This window comes from Sesamum indicum, linkage group LG2 (assembly GCF_000512975.1).
Source record: "Sesamum indicum cultivar Zhongzhi No. 13 linkage group LG2, S_indicum_v1.0, whole genome shotgun sequence".
Taxonomy (NCBI): Eukaryota; Viridiplantae; Streptophyta; class Magnoliopsida; order Lamiales; family Pedaliaceae; genus Sesamum; species Sesamum indicum.
The window spans coordinates 11,759,169-11,781,573 of NC_026146.1; the positions used below are offsets into that span (position 1 = coordinate 11,759,169).

Consider the following 22,405-nt stretch of genomic DNA (forward strand, 5'->3'; position numbering starts at 1 on the left):
ACCAGGAATGGCAATGCGAAAGCTGAAACATACACAAGTCCCCGTGTGGATCAAACTTAGACACCTTCCAGTAGAGTTGTGGACCACGGAAGGATTGAGTACAGTAGCAAGCGGAGTCGGAAAACCGTTGTATCCGGATGCCATAACGAGAGCATGCACGAGACTGGACTTCGCTCGTGTATGCGTCATGCTAGATATCACCTCGACATTACCAAAGCATATCATTATCATGACCCCAGACGAGGGACGAGGGGAAACTCCATGCAAAGTTGATGTCGAATATGAATGGGTTCCACCGAAGTGCAAGAGTTGCATGAGCTTGGGACACTCTATCAAAGATTGTTCGTTGATAAAACCGGCTAAACCCACCAAACCACCGGTGACTATCTATGTACCCAAAGCAGCGGGGCCGCGGGTACTTAGGAGGGAGGAGAACGTTACTAAAAAGTCAAATGTTCTACAACCCGAAACACCTCGGACTTCTTCCTTTATGCAGTTCGAAGAGAGCGAGCCACCAACATTGGACACGCATGCGCCTCCCGCTCGACGTGGAGACAAGAAACGCGAGGACAAGGGTAAGGCATTGGTTATTTCTAATACTTTTGATGTTTTACAGATACTTGATGATGTGAATGAAGCTACTGGGGGTCCTAATCTAAGCAGCCCCAAACACGGTGATCCATGTTGAATATGGCAATTTGGAATGTGCGTGGCCTGAACAAGAGGGACCATCAGCTAGCAGTGAAAGATCTTGTTGCTGAGTTCAGGTTACATTTTCTTGGTCTCCTTGAAACTCGGGTTCGTTTGAATAATGCTTCTCAGATCCAGTCTTTTTTATTACCGCAATGGAAATGGTTTGTGGATTATGTGACGACGGGTAATCGTATCTGGATTGCATGGGATGATAATGTTATTAATGTCGATGTGGTGGAGCTGGGCACACAATTTATACACTGTCACCTTACTATTCGAGCACTTCAGGAATCAGTTCACGTTACCATCATTTATGGGGCCAATGAGTTAGCGGACAGACGAGAACTCTGGGACTATATCACTACATTATCCATCCAATGTGTGGATACCCCGTGGTTAGTTGGGGGTGACTTCAATGCTGTTCGGGATCTTAGTGAGGTTTGCGGAGCTTCTGGAGACATAAGGCTAGCAATGGAGGAATTTAATAATTGCATCCAGAACGCAGGATTGCTTCCTTTACCCATGCAGGGGGAATGGTACACATGGCACAATTGCAGTGCAGGCCCCCGGAATCTATGGAAACGGCTGGATAGGATACTTATTAATGACACATGGAATGCTCGCTTCGCCGCTTCATCTTACACCACGTACCTCGGATCACTCACCGATGGTCCTGTATGGAGACAGACAACAACAGTTGGGAGGTATGTTTCGGTTTGACAATTATCTTACCCTCTCACCAAAATTCATTTCCAGTGTGCAGAGTATATGGCAGCATGAGATAGTTGGAGTACCGATGTACGCGGTGACTCGGAAACTCAAAGCATTGAAACCAGTTTTTCGAGAACAGAGAAGGAATAAGGGAGATTTATCGCACAATGTGCAGTTGGCTAAGGGTTTTCTTGAAGCAGCACAAATCCTAGTTAGCTCGAACAGACAGGAGGATTTGTTCCTACTCCTGGAGCACTGCTGTCGAATGGTCTTGGCAAAAGCGGCGAAGCTCGAGGAAATCATGCTTCGTCAGAGAGCTAAAATGGAGTGGATGAAGGGGGGTGACCAATGTTCCAGAGTGTTCTTCCGCAAGATTGCGCAACGAAGGACAGCGAGGAGAATCTTGCAAATTAACGATGAACATGGAGTTACCCACAGGGAGCAAGAGGCGGTGATTAATGAATTTGTCTCCTTCTACCATAACCTGCTAGGAGGAGAGAGACGTCGGGACATGGTGGATATTAGGTTCCTTAGACCGTGGGCACGACATTTGCTGACAGATGAAGAGGTCAATTCTATCTTATTGCCTTTCACCCCTTCTGATGTTAAACAGGCACTATTTGATATTGCTGAGGATAAAGCGCCTGGGCCTGATGGTTACTCATCAGGGTTCTTTAAAGCTGCATGGCCGATTGTAGGACGGGAGGTGACGAGAGCAGTGTTGGATTTCTTTACTACTGGAAGGCTATTGAAACAAATCAATACCACTTTACTGGCGCTTATACCGAAGGTACACTCCCCAATGGCCGTTAGTGATTTTCGACCCATTTCTTGTTGTAATGTGCTTTATAAGATTATTGCCAAACTTATTGTCCAACGATTGAGTGTGGTTTTGGACAAACTTATTAGCCCCTGCCAAGCGGCGTTTGTGCCTGGCAGAAGTATCGGTGATAATATCATGCTAGCTCAGGAACTTTTTTCGGGATACAACCAGACACGCCTCCCTCCCAGATGCGCACTGAAAGTGGATATTAGAAAGGCGTATGATACGGTTGAGTGGGACTTTCTGTCTGCTGTTTTACAATTATTTGGGTTCCCTAACATATTTATCAGGTGGATTGAGGAGTGTGTCACTACAGCATCTTTCTCAGTCGGGCTCAATGGAAAACCCCATGGATTCTTCACGGGAGCGAGAGGGCTTCGACAGGGGGATCCTCTTTCGCTGTATTTATTCGTCCTGGTTATGGAGGTGTTACACTTGGGGTTTCTCCAGTTGATTGATCAAGACGAGCTTTTTACGTTTCATTGGAAATGTGAGGCTGCACGGGTGTTCCAACTTGGGTTCGCCGACGATATACTATTATTCAGCAGGGCTAACATCGCTTCTATTGGAGTTTTCAAAACAGGATTAGATCGGTTTGCAGGATGGTCGGGGCTGAAGTTGAACGTCCAAAAGAGTCATCTTATTATTTCACGGTCAGCACAGGGGATGAGGGAAGATATGCTGACTTTACTCGGGTTCCAGGAAGGCCAATTGCCGATGAGGTACCTTGGCCTTCCACTCATATTTTCTAGATTGTCTGCTTCTAATTGTCAACCGTTATTGATAAAAATTGATCAACGTATAGCTGGTTGGGAGGGGCTTCAACTTTCATATGCAGGTAGAGTACAAATTATTAAATCTGTACTCACTTCACTTAGTGTTTATTGGGCTTCTGCATTCATTTTGCCTAAGAAAATCATTAAAGAAATTGAGAAAAGAGTACGAGCTTTTCTATGGAAAGGAACGGGGAATAGTGGATATGCAAAGGTGGCATGGAAAGACGTGTGTCGGCCTGTTGTGGAGGGAGGCCAAGGAATCAGTGATGTTGCAACATTAAATCGGGCATTAATGAGCAAGAAATGTGATGTGATTAGATGCGAGAGGACATCAATTTGGGTGGACTGGTTGTACGCTGGTCGGTTACAAAAAACCTCTGTTTGGACAATACGGGATGATAGGGGTTCGTGGGGTTGGAGGAAATTGCTACGTCTGCGAAGTTTCCTCCGCCCAATGGTGGATTACCGCATTGGGGATGGGACGAGTTTCTATATTTGGCAGGATCCATGGCACCCTCTTGGGCCACTTATTGACAGATTCCCACGCGCTCCGGACCTACTGGGACTTCACTTGTCGACCAAGCTTAGCTCGGTCATTTGTGGAGGCGATTGGTGATGGCCTCCTATCACGGATTTCGAGTGCTTGGATATTACTCATTTACTACCTCCAATCCATGGAGGAGCAGACCGTATTATTTGGAGATTGGACGGCGGTCAACCTTCGACCAAGGCACTTACCAGATTATTTGATCCACCAGGGACGAAAGTAGACTGGGCTTCACTACTTTCGGGCTCCTGTAAAATCCCTCGTCACCTTTTCATTTTATGGATGGCAATTCTCGGCAAACTCCCAACGACGGACAAGCCATGGCTCTCTCATCTCGGTGATTGTGTCTTGTGTGATGGGACGATGGAGACTCATACTCACCTCTTTTTCCAATGCCGATATAGTAGACGGTGTCTTTCCGAGATTCGCAGATTGGTCCGATTTCCATGGCCTAACCGAGATTGGGCAAATGACATTGATTGGGCAGCACGGAAATGGAGGGGCAAGCATATTGTCAACCTTGCTTATAGAGCACTGCTTGCTTCTTGTGTTTATCATATTTGGAGGGAGAGGAACCTGAGGCGATTCGAGCATGAAGAAAGAACATCGACTACTTTGGCTTTCTTGATTGTTAACGATGTTAAGCAGAAGATTCTTAGCATTAATTTAGCTTGTTCAGTTAGCACATGTGCCTTATACAGACTATGGCGTATCCCGTGGTCTGTAACGGGAGAAACCAACTGATAAACACTGTGTTGTACTACTATTCTTCAGTTAATGAAAATTACATTTACCCAAAAAAAAAAGTATAAATATTATTAGGGGAATGTTGGATGAGGCGTAAAATTGAAAGTTTATATGTTTTTTTAATTTTGTTCGTATCAATATTTTCTCTCCAACCTCTAACGGAATAGTGTTACTTATAAACAAAAAATTATCACAAGTGTAAGTGTAATCTTAAAATTCCTTTGAAAAAAAGTATAATTTTTTAAACATAAAATATTAAAATTTCTTAATCTATATTATTAAAAAAAAAAAAAAAATTTGATCATACCAATTTTTGATTGGCCCATTTTACCCTTTTATTCATTTTATTCTTTTAAAAAAATGCCCACATAGTAATTTTAATATTTATTTATAATTATTTTACAATTATATTTTTTTTCCTCTCGCCCCACAACTCCATTTTTCTCTCATGTTCTCCATATCTTTTGCCCTCACAAACTTCCATAATTCAATGAACCCTATTACAATTAATCTTTTTTCTTTCACATTCTTCATGTTTATTTTTTCTTACAATATTTAATTTATTTTTTCTTTCTTACTTTACCCTATATTTTTTTTTTCACATACTTTTTTCTTTATCCTCAACCCATTACGTTTTGTGTTTTTCCATAATTTTTCTCTTCATCTCAAATTGTAATTTTTTATACTCACGAGAATCGTGTGCAATAACAACTAAAATTTTTTATTTTAACATAAAGGTTGATATTAGATTAAAACTTCCTTTTTATTTTTATAAGTTTGAAAATTCAAAAAAAGAAAAAACAAAATTAGAACAGTCTCTCAATAGCGGTTCTACTGCCTACTTTATTTTTTTATAAAAAAATAAAAAATAAAAAACTAGAAAGTTGTCACAAACGTTATTAAGCAAGGCGGTTATGCCTATTTTTGTAATTTTTAAATTGTTTTACATTTAAATAAGTTTGCCAATTAGTTCAAGATCAGCTTGAGCCTGATTCTACATTCACATTTTACTTTGTTCCATCTTTTGCTAAGATTACAGAAAAATGTACAGACACGAACTAGTAAGCTTCTAAACCATAAAAAAAGAGTAAGCATTTAAAAATCAATATTACAATTTATAAATCAAAGTTTCATTGAAGACTTAAAAATAATTTAGCTAAACTACACAACCACAAGAGTCGAGCATACACAGCCTCCAAGTTAGCTCAAACTCGTTTAACATGCTAAGCAGAGAGCACCCCAGCTAAATATAGAAGCTCACGAGCTGTTTGAGTTCATTCATCACGGCATAAGGAGCAACAAGCTCGTTTTCCTTCATTATCAAAGTAATCTATATGAAAGAAGAGAATCCTAAAAGATGAAGAATTTATCACTTTCATGCAGTTAACTAAACCATGGTACAACCGTACAAGATCTGGGAAGCGAAAATTTATGATGAAATGAATCAACAACTACGCAACTTTAAGAAATCATTCCATAAGAATTAACCCTCTTACAATTCATGCGCTAAATTTGAAGTAATATTAGGTTCATAAGAAAAGATCATTCCGATAAGTTGCCATAGAGTTGGCAAATAACGTTATTAACTGGAGAAGTTGCACCCAGAAGTTGGTTGCAAAAGAATCTTACAAATTTACTGTGAGGTGAGCTGAACAGCAGTAATCATCCATTTCAATACCAAGATGCTTGTAACTTGAATACAGGTATTTCTACATTGACTCAAGGATCACAGGGGAAAAAATCATAAGCAGCACATGGCAATGGATCATGGAGTAAACTCCAGGGTACTAGCAACTGATGACTTACAGTAATCAATAAGAGTTAGAGGGAAGATACTGGTTTTATCCTCTCCAACAACTTCTCAGCTTCAATAAATCCACCAAATGGTCCTAAAGATAAGTATTTTATAGCTTTCCATCTGTTTTTAAGATTTTTAACATCAGATTAAGATTGATAGTTCATCAGAGAAAAAATGGAACTATTAAGAGAGAGCCTAGAACATGGGCATCCAGACCCATGGAGTAATCATATGTCAAAGAGCTCACCTGGGAGTAAATGGAAGTGCGAAACAATGAAGATGCAGGTGATTGACGCTGTTAAATGGAGGCTGGTGGAATCCAAATCTGCTAAACGGAAAGTTGTGATGGTAGAATCGTAAAACTTCTAAAAAAGAGAATATTGGTAGAATTTCTGAAGATATTTCAATTCAGAGAAAAGAAAATGAATGAAGACCCAAGCTATATGCATTAGAAAACCATACCTATGATGCTCAGCATTAGGGGCATCTCTTTGCAATAGACTTTGACCCACATTTAACATGTGACTGACTACAAGGAGAAGAATGTTAGTTCAACTTATGAAACAAGGATGCCTGCATGATAGGCAAACAAGAAGCACAGAATATTCCGGTTACCCAATGCAAAGTCTTCAGATCTCCTCTGAAGGTCTTTGACTGTTGGTATGTGCTCATTTGGAATCACAAGGTAATGCCTATCCAAAATGTGCTTGTTAAGAAACTAGTATGCTGTAGTGTTTCACAAGATAAAAGAACTGATCTGACGCTAGCCCATAGCAGATTATAATGTTCATATGTTATCATAGGAAAAAACAAGCAAATTTTGCCTTTCAAATGATAAATATAACTTCCATCAGAAGAATATTGTGGGTGAACGCGTAATTTCCGATGTTAGAATTTAGGGACATAAAATGGGCCAATTACCAAAAGTCTTTGTCTTGAAACTCAAAGATCCATCACAATTTATTATAGTAAGTCCTATTTTCTGAATATCTCTCTAAATTATCTACAGTGCTTAAACAAATGACTTCAATTTCACTTTTTCCAGTGACATGAATTGCAACACCTGTTAAAGTATGCTCTTTCTCCAACTATGTTCTTGACATGGATTCTAAATTGTTTTAAGTCACTGAGCTTCATCTCATTCTAAGTTATTATTGTAGTTTAAAGTTTAGTACCAATTTACATATAATGGCTTGTAATATATTAGGGTTTTCGTAACCCACGATTCTTTTGTAATAGTTGAATAGGGTTTTTTTATCCTTTGGACTCATCACCGGTGGATAAATTCCCAACACTAACATCATATCCAGTTTCATTCCACTGTGAAGCAATTAATCAAACACATTTTGCTCAAAAAGCTGCAATGACAATTACCAATGAAATGAAACGAACAAAATCAAGGGTAAAGAATTGGGTAAACCTTAATGCAGATGGATTGATATCTTGAAAAGCAACAACTCTATCATCCTGCATCAGTCAACAAAGAACACTATTACTTCACACGTGCACAAATATATATACATATATATATATGTGTGTGTATGCATATATCTAAGAACGACAAGAAAAGAAAAAGGGAAACGAAAACAGAGAAAATACAAAAAGAGAAAAAAATAAAAAATCACTCTCTGAACAACTGCTCCGATTATCCCATTTCTCGATTTCCCCGACAGATAGGTGTTTTAGAGAACAACGAAGATATAAGATTGAATAATCGATTATTCAATAACACTTTCTAACACTCAATCCTAATGAAGTTTGGTCTAGTAATACATATTTTGTGATTTAAACAATTATATCCCTCCATTTTTAGGTTTGCTTTAATCTAACATCTAATAAAAAATTTATATACGTTAATTAAAATTTACTAAATTTAGTATATAATAAAGAATCAAATGAAAGTTTGATATTTATTCTTAATTGACTTATTACTAACTTGTTGTATGTCATATATACTTTTTGTAATTAATTTACCCTTATAACGGTAAACATAATTCTCATCATACGCATTAATATGTGAAGATGCATAAGGATAATTTAGTTATAAAAAAAATTATTTAACCTGCAATAACTTAGTCATAAGTCGATCGGGAGTAAATAATTTTTATCTGATTTTTTTTGTTAATATCATTAAATTTAATAAATTTTGACTAACGGGTGGACTTATTATCTAAACAAAGCAAATTTTATTGGTATGTGAATATAATTTTTCAAACCATAGTGAGTCTACGTATAGTTACACCAACCTCATAGGAAGGGAGTGTAATTATTACTTCTATATATTGAAATTATAAAAAAGGACCTAAAATAATGCATATGATTGGTTAGTTAATTTAAAACTATTTCTTCTATATCTATTATAAATTATCTAGGAAAAAAAATGCAATTTTTGTACACTAAGTTGGAGGTGGTGGCACTTTTGGTCCAAATCCATTTCAAAATAGTGATTTAGGCCTGTATTTTTTTAAAAAGTGGCAATTTCCGTAAAGAAGCCCTAATTTTGCTGGAATCCCTCACATGCGCCTCATATGATCACAAAAATTTTGGGCTTGCTTACTTGTCTGGTGATTAATGCCTGTGTGGATAAAAAAAAAAAAAAAAAATTTCTTACATGACAAGGGTTGACGTGTTTATTTAACTTTAGACAAAATAATCTTAAAAGGTATATGGAAGTTTGTGGATGGAAGATTTTAGACAAATATAAAAAGTTGAAAGAAGTTTTAATAAAGCTCTATGTATAAGTTTAGAAACTTTTATAGTATTTAAAAATATTTTTGATAGAGTTTTGAGAACTTCTCACCGCACCACTCATATTAATCTTCACCATTCATTTCAAGAACCAAATGTATAAGTATCGGGTTGGAGTTCATTTTTCAAGATACAGTTTTGGTCCCTATGTAAACACTTATTTGCTTTTGTCCCTAATGTTCACATGTTATGATTTTGGTTCCTAATATTTATAAATATGGTCCTACTGTCTAAATAAGTGTTAAAACTAACGGAGTTGAAGAATACGAAAATGTTGCCTTACACGCCCACAATGTGTAACACATAGGAAAAGAGACAAAATTTAGATGGTCAGGCCGTGTTGCGCAACAAAGAAAGAATTGGCATAAGAAAGCATCCACACTTTCAGAATCCGAGCATAGAAAAACAAGACAGAGAGCATCCTATAAAAAGAATTTAACAAGAAAGAGTCAAATACAAACATCCATGCATATCCCAAATGTTTCAAGATGAATTATTTATGACAACTAAATCAAAATAATCAATTTGATTACAGCAAGTTACTTAAAGAAATATCCCATGGTTTGCCATTTTCTTAGGGTTTCGCCTTTGTCCCATTTCTAAGGAGAGGCCGAAGATTCCGGCACCACCATGAATTCCTGCCACAGCTCCACCACTTGTTGTTTCCTCTTCTGCCCTCTCTTTCTCTATCCACTGAACTTACCCCCTTCGCCACTTCCCGACCAGCAAACCAATGTGTTCGTCTCTTATAATTTATTTTGAGAACAGTCTTATTTAATATAACGTTAATCAAAATGAGAATCGTCATGTTTAAATGCACATTTTTTATCTATGTGTTTATGGTTGAAGCCCCTAATCATAGAAGCTATGGAAGTTGGGCCATGCATATGATGCTAATCATGAAATCAACTTATGAGATTTGATCTAAAATGTTTCAAGTTGAGAACCATCAAGTAGGGGAATTGAAGGATTCTAAGTGTTGCATCTTATGATGAGCGTCGTAGTTTTATTAGTGGGTAATTGAGAAGGATTGTCAAGTTCACTGAACTGACTTATAGGAATTGTCATATAGAAGTCCCGTATGGCATAATTTGTATGACTAAAACGCCTTCGCACTAACCTTGTATATAGGACGGCTATGACTTGATCATGTGCAACATAGTCTAGTTCTCATCATGGATTACCATACAATCATTTTAACACATAGTTGACGCATGCATGGAGATTGGTGATTGTAAAATGGGGGACAATGCATAAAATCCCCCTTTGTTTTAGAAAGTATGCAAAAAACACCTTCCTATTTTCAGAATAGGCTAAAACCCCCTTCCTGTTTTGTTTTAGTCAGCAAAAAATCTCCTTTCTGTTAGAAACTAAAGAGAAGAGGAGGAGACGCGCGTCTACTGCGTTTCGTAGTCATTTTCTGCAGTTTAGATTCATATTTAATGACACTTTGGACTAAAATACCCCTCTATGGATCTATTTAACATACAAAGGGCTTTTTGGCTTGTTTTGTGTGTTCTTTTTGTCATTTCTCACCTTAAAAAATAAGTTAAATTTTGTCATATTAAATTTAAATTGAAATATTAAATTAAATTATATTTAAATTCAAATAATTTTATAATTATTAATTATTAAATCTAACTATTATTTTTAATTAATTAAAATATATATTTAATTACAATAATTGTTATTAACTACCCAAAATATTTAATTATTATAATTATTTAAAATATTCTTAATTAACTAAAACATATTTTAATTAATATAATTAAAATTACTTAAAAAATTAAAAAAAAAAGAAAAAAGAAAAAATGGCAATTTTTGCCCCTTTTACGCTTTCTAAGTTTCCGGCACCGTCCGGACGAATTTTCGACGATCAATGGTACCATTCGAATCCTCTCTTCAACACGAATATTTTCATACCTTCAATTTGAGTTTTCGCCAATCATAGAGAGTGGACTCAAGTCACGACCTCCGAACATGTTTGCTATCGATTCATCTTCATGCGATCGAATCTCGATCTCAAATTACCACCATCAGACTCGTCTCTTCAAGACGATTCTAACTAGATCGGCCTCACTCAATTTGGTAAAGAATTTACGGAGATACGACGATTTTAATAAATATTAGCCGCTTGGGTGTGGGGGGTTGGGGGGGCTATGGGGGTAGGGTGGGTAGTTAGTTTTTTTTTAAATATATAATAATAATATATTTTTAAAATTTTAAATTATTTATATATAATATAAGTTAAACAATGTGTTGAATCTAGACCTTTTATTTGTTTAAAATCTAACGGTTGAGATTAATTTATTAGATCTAATGATCAGTATTTGATCAAAGGTCATTAATATAAGAAATAATATATAATAAGTAAGAGTATAACGGTTATTTTTTAATGGAGAGGGGGCGATTGAACTGAATTTTACAAAACACAATGGGATTTTTAGCCTATTCTCATAACAAGAGGGTTTTTCTTACAGACTTTTTAAAACATAGGGGCATTTTATGTATTTTTTTTCTTAAAATAGGGTCTATTACTTATCATGAGATGATAGCGAACCTCTTATGTAATCTAAAATATACGTTTCTTGAGCCATGACCATGGCGGTTGATCAAATAGGAAAAGAGATTTTCAATGTTGATAAAATTAGAAGCATAACTTGGAGAGCTATTACATAGATATCGAAATCCAATATGGAAACTGATAACAAATTCCATACCTTAGACTTTGATCGGAGTCGGCAGTAGAATGACCGTAATTGCATGGTGCGAGTGGCTCACATGTTCACACATTATTCACCTATTCTTTAGTATCACGGACTATTGCTAGATGGCTACTCATGGTAATGGGTACTCTTAAATTATGGGGTTAATTTGTTAGAACTGGTAATCATCAAGCTAATTGTTGGCTCATTGTCATTAAATCTAAATAATATTTTTCAATAATATGTTAATATTGAGAATTCTTCCTTGACCATCTTCATCTTATGCTTTACACAATACTTATATGCATTTGGTTGAATCCCTTAGATCATGATACTATAGAGTTGGGTCACACATAGGATGACATCATGAAGTTGACTTCTATGGTTTGATTTAAAATGTTAGAAGTCAATAAATCAATCGAGACGCGGTATTAGCCATGATTCCTTAGAGACTTGTACTAAGTGATGTGTTCATATGATTATTGTAGTGGGTGCTTAATAATGAGTTATCAAGTTCGCTGAACTGACAAGCATGAGTTGTCATTTGGAAATCTATAAGGCATGATCGGCATGACTAGAATTTCTTGGCTGTGATAGTACAAGATTCAGTTCTTTGACTTGAGGAACCACAGTAGTTTTGTGTACAGGGTGGTTGTATCTTGGTCTTAGCTAATGTGGCTGCGTAAATACGTGGTTACAAAAAATGCTAGTACCAGTGTAGTTAGAACGTGTATGGAGGTTGATGTCTTCTTAGAAAGGATCTATCGCCCTTCATAAGATGATGGTGATCTCCTAAGTTTTCTTTGTTGTGTACTCTCTAGAAGTCCGTGGCCACAACTGTTCATAATTAGGACAATTATTTGAAAAAAGTCCAAATAAATAATTTTGAACAAAGTATATAATTTTTAATTGCATTTTTAAATAAAAAAGTTGAAAGAAGAAGATTTGGTTTTCTTTCCAAAAGCCCAAGCCCAGAATACCTAATTAATTAGTTTGAGCTTGGACTTGATTAATAGAGGTTAATTAAATGATTAGGCCCAAATAATTAATTTGGACCCAAAATAAATTGCTGGGAATCAATTAAACATAGGCCTAAGATTAATGCGACATTAACGTATTTGACATAAACCACTTGGAAGCCGACAAACTGGGAGACCCCTTTAAATAGTTAATTTGTTAGTTATAAATTATTTGTTAATCAACAATTATAATAAATTAAGTAGGTACTAACCATAAAATATTATATTTTGCTATAAATACAGATGTTAAAATATTTAACTTTTATATATTATTTTTTATTATATTTATATATATTCGTAATATAATATAATATATATATATTAAAGCTGGGTATTCAGTTCGATTCGGTTAACCGACACAAATAATCGAAACCGAATTGAATACCAAAATTCAAAAAAAAATTATCAACTACCGAACCGAAAATTGCACACTCCTAGAGCATATCATAAATTCACGATTAACAGTATGAATAAATACTTATTTTCTGTTGATGCATAAAAACCACGTATGACCAATATTGAGTCCAAAACTAGTTTGATTGATTTAAAAAATCTTAAAATAATTTTGCATTTCAACAAACCTATTTGATTTTGAAAAGAATTTTTTTCACTAAAACTTTTCAGTTTGAGGAACCCACCAAAGAAAAGTGTGCGACATTCAAATTGTTAGGTAAAGGGATATCGTAATAGATGTTATGCCAACATCACTATAGACAAGGAGTGTAAGACATTAGTTGTTGCTTTACAATTAGACCTTAAGATAACATCAATAAGTAATATGTTACTTAAAGAAAATAAACGCCTCTAACAGAACACATATGATCTTCCACCACTTTATAAAAAGTTGTAGTTAAGATGGGAGACAGACATATAGGATACGACACATGGGAGAAAGTTCTAAAGGGCTTAGAGGAAAATGAAACCAAAATAATCAAAGTCATGATGAGTATTTCACTGTCATAAAACTAATGCCATTGGAAAGAAGCACTGTAAGAAGCGTCTTGCAAACTACCGAAAGTTTCTTTTAATTGTTGAATTTAAACATGGTTGCTAACATTGCTTCCTAGGTATGGATACCAAGCTTTGCCAAGAATTTTTTGGATTTCATCAACTCGGATGTTTGTGGGCCAAAGTGTATTTTCTTACTTCAAAATCTCTATTGATGATCAATCACGGTTTGGTTATGTGTACTTAATGAAGTACAAGCTTGAAGCATTTGAGAGATAATACTATGTTGTACATGGTTTGGTTCACTTAATTACCTCTTTTCAGTTTTAGGAATTAGTGAATATGATTGTATCTAGAACACCATTTAAGATGGCATGGCAAAACCACAACTTACAAATATCTTTGGATATTGGGGTATCCTGCTGACGTTTAATTCTGGCCTATCATTTGTTGGTCGATCCGGCTAGCATGCCCAAGCAACCATCAATACAATCACAAATTACTATTTAACCATTTAATCCTATATGTTGAAGTAAACATGCCCTTATAGTGTTGTGGGCTTCATAATTATCATAACTATGCGACTACTATGGTCTGTTCAACTTCTACAGGACTTAAGCCCCAGTCGGCCTCTTGTTCCTCAGTTTAAGTCCAACAAAATAAACACTCTATTGTGCATAATTGGGTGGCTAACCTAATTCCACAAAGTAAGCATAGTCTTAGGGTCTGTTTGGTTCATGTGATTAGGCATGATACGATTGCTTATCATACATAATAACATGTTTAGTTAACATTATTAGAGCCAGGTATTAAAATTGTACCTAGTCTTACTTATAAGGATCTATGGGATAATACATCCCATCAATTATTATAAACCAATGTGGGATAACAGTTCTTCATCATTATTTTTGTTCTAGCTCCTTATTTCTTTTACCTCTAAAATCTATTCCCATATCATACACCTTCTTTCCCATTCCGATAAAAAAAAAATGTAAAAAACTATATTGCAACCAAATATATAATCAAAACTATGAACAATGAGCAATCTGTAGAAACTACATTTGGACAATTGAAATCGAAGAAACCACAAAGCAAATTCTTTCACAAAACTACAAATTTCAAACAGAAAAAGATAAAGTGAAAACAAAGTGTTGAAGAAACAAACGGATGCTCCTGTTCATAAAATGGGTTAAAGAAGCATAATCTCAGCATCACATTTGACATCTTACATTCCATTAAGAATTTTTCGGTGCAAGAAATTTGCTTATTTGGTGAATTGAAGAACACATAAATAATCTCCATAAAACTTAAAAAAAAAAAAAAAAAGAAATTGGACATCAGGATCAATTTCAAAATGTAGGAAAAAATTTTATTGTACAAACACAAAATCCTACTTGAATGAAATATAATCACTACAAAATCAAGAAAAATCAACGATTAAAGCATGTGAGGGAAGCATTGCATACCTTTTAGTCGATGAAAGTTGTCGAAATTCGTTTCTTTAGTGTTCAAAGACCTTCTTCACTTAAAAAATACAAGAACGCGAACGCAATGATGCTTTAAAAAATGAATTTTGAAAAGATTTGAGGGATTTGGTTAGAGCGAACACTCATAGAAAAATAGGGCTTGCTGCAAATCAAGAAGAGAAGAGGGAGAAGTTTCCTACACTTTTACACATAGGGGCAATAATGTAATTATTTATTTTTCAAAAAAATAAAAAACTAGGGCAAAATGGACAATTCATGCCTCTGGTTAAAAATTACAAACCTCAATAAGGTACTTGTAATTTTTTAAAAAAATGAGGAGGCATCCGCATTTATGCCAAACCTCGGAGGAGGTCATAGTAATTCATCCTAAAAATAAAAATAACTTCAAAAAAAGATACCCTTAATAGTCTTTTTACTTTTAATCATACTTCATAATCCCTTCAACCAAGCACCGTATTATATTATCACATGGAATATCAGACATCATACCTCAAACCAACAATATATAATGGAAGATGGGTTAATTATTATTCAATTTCCCATCCCAGCCGATTCCATCACGCCTAATCCTATCTCATTAACCAAACAAGCCCTTATGGAATTAAATATTATATGATTCTCCATTCGAACAAAACTTTAACACAGCCAATACTGAGTTCAAATGAACCATATCCTAATGCAAGTCCATTGCTCTAACTAACACAGGCGAGATTAGCATTCATATAAAAAGCATGCCATAAAATTATGGCCGACGAACTAGATTATACCAACTTATTTTCCCACATGGAAACAATAGAATTACACAAAAAAAAAAAAAAGTAAAAGGAATTATGTTACTCAACAAAATTTTGAGGGAGAAGCAACCCAAGGGTATCTCAGAGACATGCAAGGAAACACGAAAGCATATCAAATAGGTGACAAATGGTCAATGGCTATCTTTCCTATAATTCCGTATTCCTTAAGAATCTTAACTATGCTGAGTTTGAACTCAAATACTATCTGAAGTTTCATTCGGCGTCCATGCCAGTGTTTAAACTCTGTGCCTCTCTTGGGGTATTAGCAACTCGTCGTAATCATCAACTGTGACCTGTTGAAGTTAGTGATGTTTAAGCATCAGGTAGTTAAGAATACTAAATAAACGATTTTGTAGACTGGCCTACCTCATATCTGGCACCACGATAGGTATACTCCACGTATAGTTGCTTAGGTTCTCCTGGACAAGGATCACAAAAGCCCATAATCCCAGACTTCTTCACACCTTCATGTAGCTGCATAAATACATTGAAATCTAAGTACTATCCCCAAAGCACACTGAACTAAGTGATGGTTCACAAAGAAATCATTGCATTCAGAACTAAATCGAAACTATCATGAAGGCAATCAGACAAAGAACAAATCTATATGAGAAGCCACCTTCTTTTCTTTCTTCATTTCTTTCTCTGTTCACTCTTTTTTCCTGAAATGCTTAAAAGCCTTTCCCAAGAAGAGCACATACAATTGCAGCAAGCTGGAGCTAATTAAATTATTCGCTTCTCTGTAAGGTTTTATGAAATTTTACAAGGTTTTAGCACTTCTTTCATGCGGGCTTCTGAGTTCTTGTCTCTGCTGACCTCCATGCACCTCTTAACAGCAATTTTAGCTCTTTTTTTATGCTGGACTTCTGAGTTTGTCTTTACTCACCTCCATTTACCTCCTACAGCAATTTCTCCCAGACTTTCAATGAAATCCTCTCCTATGATCCCATAGTTCAACCACAAGATCCCCCCTCCCCCCAAACACTTACTCAACTCCTTAAATCTCAGCAGATGCATGTGATTGTTGAAAAGGTTGAAAGGATGCAATATCTCATCCTGCAATACATGTCCACCATATCACAAGATACTTGCCAAGTAATTCTTCCCGTCAATACTCCACAATCTGATTCCAATATCTTACAGAAACTGTGTGGATATCTCTAACATACTTCCTTTATTCCTCATCATCTCTCTCTATGATGAAAGGTTCCTTGTTTGACACAGAATAAGATGAGAAAGAGCAGATGTCTCGGAAGACATTCATCAAATATAATTTAAGCTGGTAGGGATTTTTGTCTCTCCTCTTTGTAAGATCTTCCCCTCCTTGGTGCCAAAGCAATACCAAATAACAGGTTTTGATGAAAAAGAACTATAATAGGTCATGCTCTTATATTTTTGGGATAATTACACTACGACCTCCTGTGGTTTCAAAAATTACATCTAGTACTCCTGGGGTTTGCTTCTATACAAAGAGGTCCCTGCGTTAGTCAAAATTCACTGATTGATATTAATAAAAAAAAAATGAATGAAAATCGATACTTACTTTGGATTGACTTATTACAGATCAAATAATTTTTTCCGTGACTAAACTAGCCTTATAACGCCAAAAATATACCTCCTTGCATGCATTAATGTGTGAAGATGATGTATAAGGATAATTTGATCATAAAATAATTTATTAGATAGCAATAAATCAGAAATAAGTCAATCGAGAGTAAATATAGATTTTCTTTTTCGCATTTTTGGTTAATATCAGTAATTCAGTGAATTTTAACTAACAAAGGGTCTTAAAGCATACCTCAGGGTACTAGATATAATTTTCCGCACCATAGGGGTCTATGTATAATTATACAAAACCTCATGGAAGAAGACTAAAGAGTGTAACTATCCCTATACTTTTTGGGTAGCAGAGTCACATTGGACAAAAATTGTCATCAAGCCTATGTTATAATCATTCACATGCAAAATGCCGCAAAAATTTATTTAAGCAAGAAGCAAACCTTGAGCTGCCCAGAATCATTAACAAGAAAATTTAGAGGTAATGTGACATCGATGATTTGTGATGCCACTTCATCTTCCATTTCTTCAGATTTATGTCTGTTCACCAGAGCTTTGTGATTTCCATAAACCGCCTTAACAACAACCAAACCACCAATTTCTAATTGCTTATTTCTTTTCCTGTTGGAAACATTCTGCAATAGCTGTTGAGCTTTCTTAGCTGCAGCCCTTGCCTCTTGAACCTGAGGACAAAAACATTGAGGTTACAGAAGACGGCTTGGATTTGAGAGGAGGGAAGGAGAAAGATACAGGTGCCTTTCTCTAGGTTGTAAAGTGAGAATTGTCCAATGTACATAAAGATGACTTCTCAGCTAAGAAGCAGCAAAAGAATTATGTTAGCATGACTACTCCAGCAGCATTAAATCTTTAAGGTGTTAGACCAATATATGTGTATCATCTTGGGCACAAATTAAAATAACACCAGATTCTGCCAAGTGCTCAGTACACAACAATGACGATGGCGGATGTACCCCAGCAACAACAATACCAAGCTTGAGAGTAGTAATACAAAATTCAGTCATTTACAATGTCGTGTACCAAACTTATATGATCTTTGGACTCTAGAAAACAGAATCTCAAGACCTCTTTATAGTTATCCAAAGACAAAAATGAAACTGAGAAAGCACAAGAGACAATTTTGCAGGCAGTCATGTGTGAGACACCAGAGACACCAAGGAGCATGCATTTGAGTAAGACCACTGGAGTATTTTGGTAAAGGAAAAAGTGGTGCACCTAAATGTTGTAGTTGGATAATAACAGAACAAAAATTCTACCAAACTTCGTTAAGGATCTCTGTGACACAATAAGTGACCAGTTTTTGCATCTGTACGTGAGACCATAACTTAAATGATTTCAATCAACTGAAGCTTGACATATCATCTAGTAACAAAAATGCTGGTTCATTATCATCTAATAAGAAATGGTGGTTCATTAATACGAAGCCTGCGTACCTTTAGTGACATCCAAGAATCCAGCTTCAGACTTGAGCTACTCTTCTCTTGCATGACTAGTACTCTGCTTAATAGATTCGGCTAGTAATGTCTCATAAAAATACAGTGGATTCTTCTTGTCCTTTTTATTTTACTTTATTCATTATATATTTATTTATTTATCTCAAGAAGGGGCGCACGCGGAGGGTTGTGTTGGGGGTTATTAGGGTTCTTTGTATTTCACTTTTGTTACTTTCAGCACACTTCTTCACTAAGAAAGGGAGTTGTCTTGAGCATCACAACCCCTGATGAAGAAAACCTAAAAGATTAAAATTCTGAAAAGTGATATAGAACAGTTTTTACATTTGGGAGGAGCATGATCAGAAAAATGGTTCTATTACCAAAATTCCTTACTTTATTGCACAAAGCATCTACAAATAACACATAGAACTGATTAACATAAGATAGGGTACGTGCAAGAAGGGAATTTGCCATCATATACACAATAACCAACAAATGAATGATCTTAAAAAATTGGAAAAACAAAAAGGGTATCGTTGTGGGAAAAAAAATATGAAAGCTCATAGAAGAGCATGCAAACGCAACCTTTTGCGAACATGCTACTTGCCATAGAATTTAAAATCTAACTCCAAGCAGATTATCAGCAGACAAAATTGAAAGAATTCAAAAGAAAAAGGACAGCAAGGTCAGTCAGGTTAAAGCACCATAACAGTGAACAAATAGAAAAGGAAGTAAAACCGGAATAGAGTACCTGGATTTGAATCTTTTCAAAGTTCTCCAAACCCTTTTGCTTTTCCCGTCTAAGATAATAAGGTTTGAGAACAAGTTTCTGAAAATAAAAAAAAATGGAAACAACAAGCATTCAGAAAATCCACCTATGCTAATATAACCAATACAGAAGTCCCATACAACAAGTGATCAAGGCAATCAGTCCTAAAACTAAACAGTTACGATAAGAAAATTAATGAAGCAGCTAGCATCAGCTAGTCATTATTATAATACCAAGAAACACATCCACGTAGTTATTTGATCTTTTCCAGTATGGACAATGACGCAATTCCAAAAATTAATCTGCCAATTTTTAGCGTCTCCAGATTGCAAACACCCAATTTGCTGAAGGCATGACATAACACTAAGAGAGCGCACTCTAATGGTCTTCTTAGTAAATAAAATCCATTTCAAGTTGTCCTTACCATTTGCATGCCAATTACAACATAAATATTGCAAAGGCAAGTTTAAAGCATGGGATATCAATCAAACCACTTGCAGGGAGATCTGCCATGTTTAAGTAACTATCTGGACTCTGGACTTCCAGTTAACCATTGTATTCAATAGCCAATAGGTGAGACAATAAGCAAAAGTAAGTGCTCTAATTCTAATAGAATTCCAGTTCAACTAACAAATTGTTACACAGACTAGAAAGCAAACCTTGAGAGTAAAATAAAGTGACAGTGGAATAATGAATGCCCCAGTTGCGAAAACTGGATTCAGATGATTAGACAGCAATATCTGCAAGTAATATCATTTATAAGTACATTACAAAAGGATACAGGATGATATAACAAAGTTGTAGCTCACACTGTTCACATGCTTCTACGAGAATTATTGCATCATGGTTGTTCATAGTCCAAGCCGGAATACAAGTTCAATTATGTCTGACTAATTGATCGGATAAAAGAAATAAAAACACATTGTATCTGATGAATTAGTTGTATATGCTTTTTTCATATATCCATTTCTTTCTGCAGAAAGGTCCATGCAAAATGTTTGACTAAGCCACGCAGCAGTGGTATGTAGAAAAAATAGCGAGTTTTTACCAAATTTTCTTACTTTTCTAATACCTGGAATCCTTCTAATATGCTGCCTTCACTAATTAAATGCACAAATTAGTACCTGTGCTAGAAATTATCAACATGTCTAACAAATTACAAATCAGCTACCAAAAGAATTGGATTATAACAAGATTGATTGCATGACGCCTGACTATCTCATTAACAGACAAATACATTTGGTAATAATATATGGATTTGAGTCACTAATAATATCCTGTAATGTGTTTGAGAACGCACTTACAGGAACAACCAACTTTTGCCCCCCGCGATTCAATTCAAATTTCCAAATCAATCCCTATCAGTGATAAAGATAAGAGTAAGTGATTACACAAAGCCTGCTCAAAAAAATTAACATAAGGATATAAACACAAGGATAAAGCAAGACTTTAGCCGCCAAAGGACTTCTGCATACTTTTTCAACATCTCCCGAGTCAAATCCGTAGAGTTGGTCAGAGTTTTAGTAGAAACACTGATAAATTTGGAGGAAATTAATACAAAGATATAGCAAAATTTTACTCACACAAACACACCTTTATACTTCTCTAACATCTTCCTGGTCAAGATCCAAAGAGTTGCTCATGCTTTTTTTTAGAAAAAAAGAAACTGTGACTTCTGTGGCTGAAGTTTAGCATGAACACACAACACAGATAACTGAAAATCTTGTGTGCTATATATACATTTGCATACCTGAATTCCAATGGAATACATCATCCGAACAGTACTAAACTTAGATATCTTTCTTCCACCTCCAATCTCAAGTGCAAGTGAACCACTGCAATAATGTAGATCACGTCACAAGTCTGATTTAGACAGAAAACCTTCCACATTTAAGCAGAGAATTGCTGCCAAATAAGCATCTAAAATAACATCCTTTTATTACATAAAAATGCAAGAAGCCTTTCATCTTGAAAAAATGTGATAACTACTAAGGCTTTGGGCTTACTGGACCACTAATATGTGAAGGGTTTCAGTTCCATACGATGCAATTGACCCCAAAAGACTGCAAAAGTTCAATAACTTGGGGGCCAGGGGTTAAGGGGATTGTTGGACTTTCCACTTAGCAGCAACTTTCAAGCTAGAATCAGTGCTGAGGGAAAAGAAAAGGACATTAAACAATTTCTCTCCAGATTTTCAAGTAGATATAAGTTTTTACAAGGCTTTATGTACAGGATGAAATATTTTGAGGACTCTTGCCTTTTTACTCCCACAAATAAGAGAAAATCGGACAAAGTACGATTCATAATGGGCCTCACTTAGATCTCTTCATGGGATTTTTTCTTTATGTCTGGTGTAACTACAGAAGAAGAACATGTCAAATCTATTATTTTGCCTACATACATTCTTTTGGTGGTGATAAATAGGCCAGTAAGCACCTTACGACAATTAATAGATAGAAAGCTACATCAGGATAACTTCAACTGGTTAATAAACTTGCCATTTACTTTTGCTTGTACATAACATTTTTATACGAAATTCTACAAGGATGACCACTACCAAATTGAAATTCTATTTAACCTCAAAGGGAATTTGATAACATTAAGGGCATTGCTAATAATCCTCTATGTAGTGAATCCTAATATATCTTGACTAGAAGTGAATTCAACCACTTATGCACAAAATGAAGGAGATATACTTTCTGTAGTTCTCTTCTCAATTTTAGCATGTGTATTTTGTTTAAAAGGATATTCCTACTTAAACTAATCTCAAAAACATTACTGCAGGGTTGTTAACATTGCATTGGGGCATAATGTGGTATAAGCCTTTCTGAA

At 35.5% G+C, this 22,405-nt stretch overlaps 3 protein-coding genes across 5 annotated transcripts in view; 1 reads left to right on the top strand and 2 right to left on the bottom strand.

Moving 5' to 3' along the window:
- On the top strand, positions 3,833-4,294 carry LOC105155934. Its single transcript, XM_011071915.1, has one exon. It carries the CDS (start codon positions 3,833-3,835, stop codon positions 4,292-4,294), a length of 462 nt encoding a protein of 153 aa, XP_011070217.1.
- Positions 5,336-7,597, bottom strand: LOC105155842 (bifunctional adenosine 5'-phosphosulfate phosphorylase/adenylylsulfatase HINT4). Of its 3 annotated transcripts, none has more exons than XM_011071820.2 (6): positions 7,516-7,597; positions 6,711-6,787; positions 6,558-6,624; positions 6,343-6,420; positions 6,104-6,215; positions 5,336-5,609 (listed from the first exon to the last, which is right to left on the bottom strand). In XM_011071820.2, the coding sequence occupies exons 1-5, from the start codon at positions 7,566-7,568 to the stop codon at positions 6,119-6,121; spliced, it is 372 nt and encodes a 123-aa protein (XP_011070122.1). In that variant the 5' UTR covers positions 7,569-7,597; the 3' UTR covers positions 5,336-5,609; positions 6,104-6,118. The 3 variants fall into 3 exon arrangements, with proteins under 3 accessions (XP_011070122.1, XP_011070121.1, XP_011070123.1); XM_011071819.2 differs by lacking the exon at positions 5,336-5,609 and adding an exon at positions 5,843-6,006 and having other exon boundaries at positions 6,134-6,215; XM_011071821.2 differs by lacking the exon at positions 5,336-5,609 and adding an exon at positions 5,849-6,006.
- Positions 15,720-22,405, bottom strand: part of LOC105155843 (chaperone protein dnaJ 13) — a 13,939-nt gene continuing 7,253 nt past the window's right edge. The window contains exons 7-13 of the mRNA XM_011071822.2: positions 21,324-21,408; positions 20,878-20,931; positions 20,233-20,313; positions 19,556-19,633; positions 17,797-18,036; positions 16,163-16,270; positions 15,720-16,089 (exon numbers count right to left, since the gene is read on the bottom strand). Of these exons, the coding sequence (XP_011070124.1) occupies positions 16,033-16,089; positions 16,163-16,270; positions 17,797-18,036; positions 19,556-19,633; positions 20,233-20,313; positions 20,878-20,931; positions 21,324-21,408 (703 nt within the window). The 3' untranslated portion in view covers positions 15,720-16,032. The remainder of the gene's footprint in view (positions 16,090-16,162; positions 16,271-17,796; positions 18,037-19,555; positions 19,634-20,232; positions 20,314-20,877; positions 20,932-21,323; positions 21,409-22,405) is intronic.

Excerpts from the sequence above, each read along its gene's own strand:
- LOC105155934 (XM_011071915.1), top strand. The coding sequence starts at position 3,833 with ATGGCAATTCTCGGCAAACTCCCAACGACGGACAAGCCATGGCTCTCT.
- LOC105155842 (XM_011071819.2), bottom strand. The coding sequence starts at position 7,568 with ATGCAGGATGATAGAGTTGTTGCTTTTCAAGATATCAATCCATCTGCA. Across the intron at positions 6,788-7,515 it reads ATCAATCCATCTGCATTAAG|GCATTACCTTGTGATTCCAA; the intron begins GTTTACCCAATT and ends CATTTTGGATAG. Across the intron at positions 6,216-6,342 it reads GCACTTCCATTTACTCCCAG|ATGGAAAGCTATAAAATACT; the intron begins GTGAGCTCTTTG and ends TCTTAAAAACAG.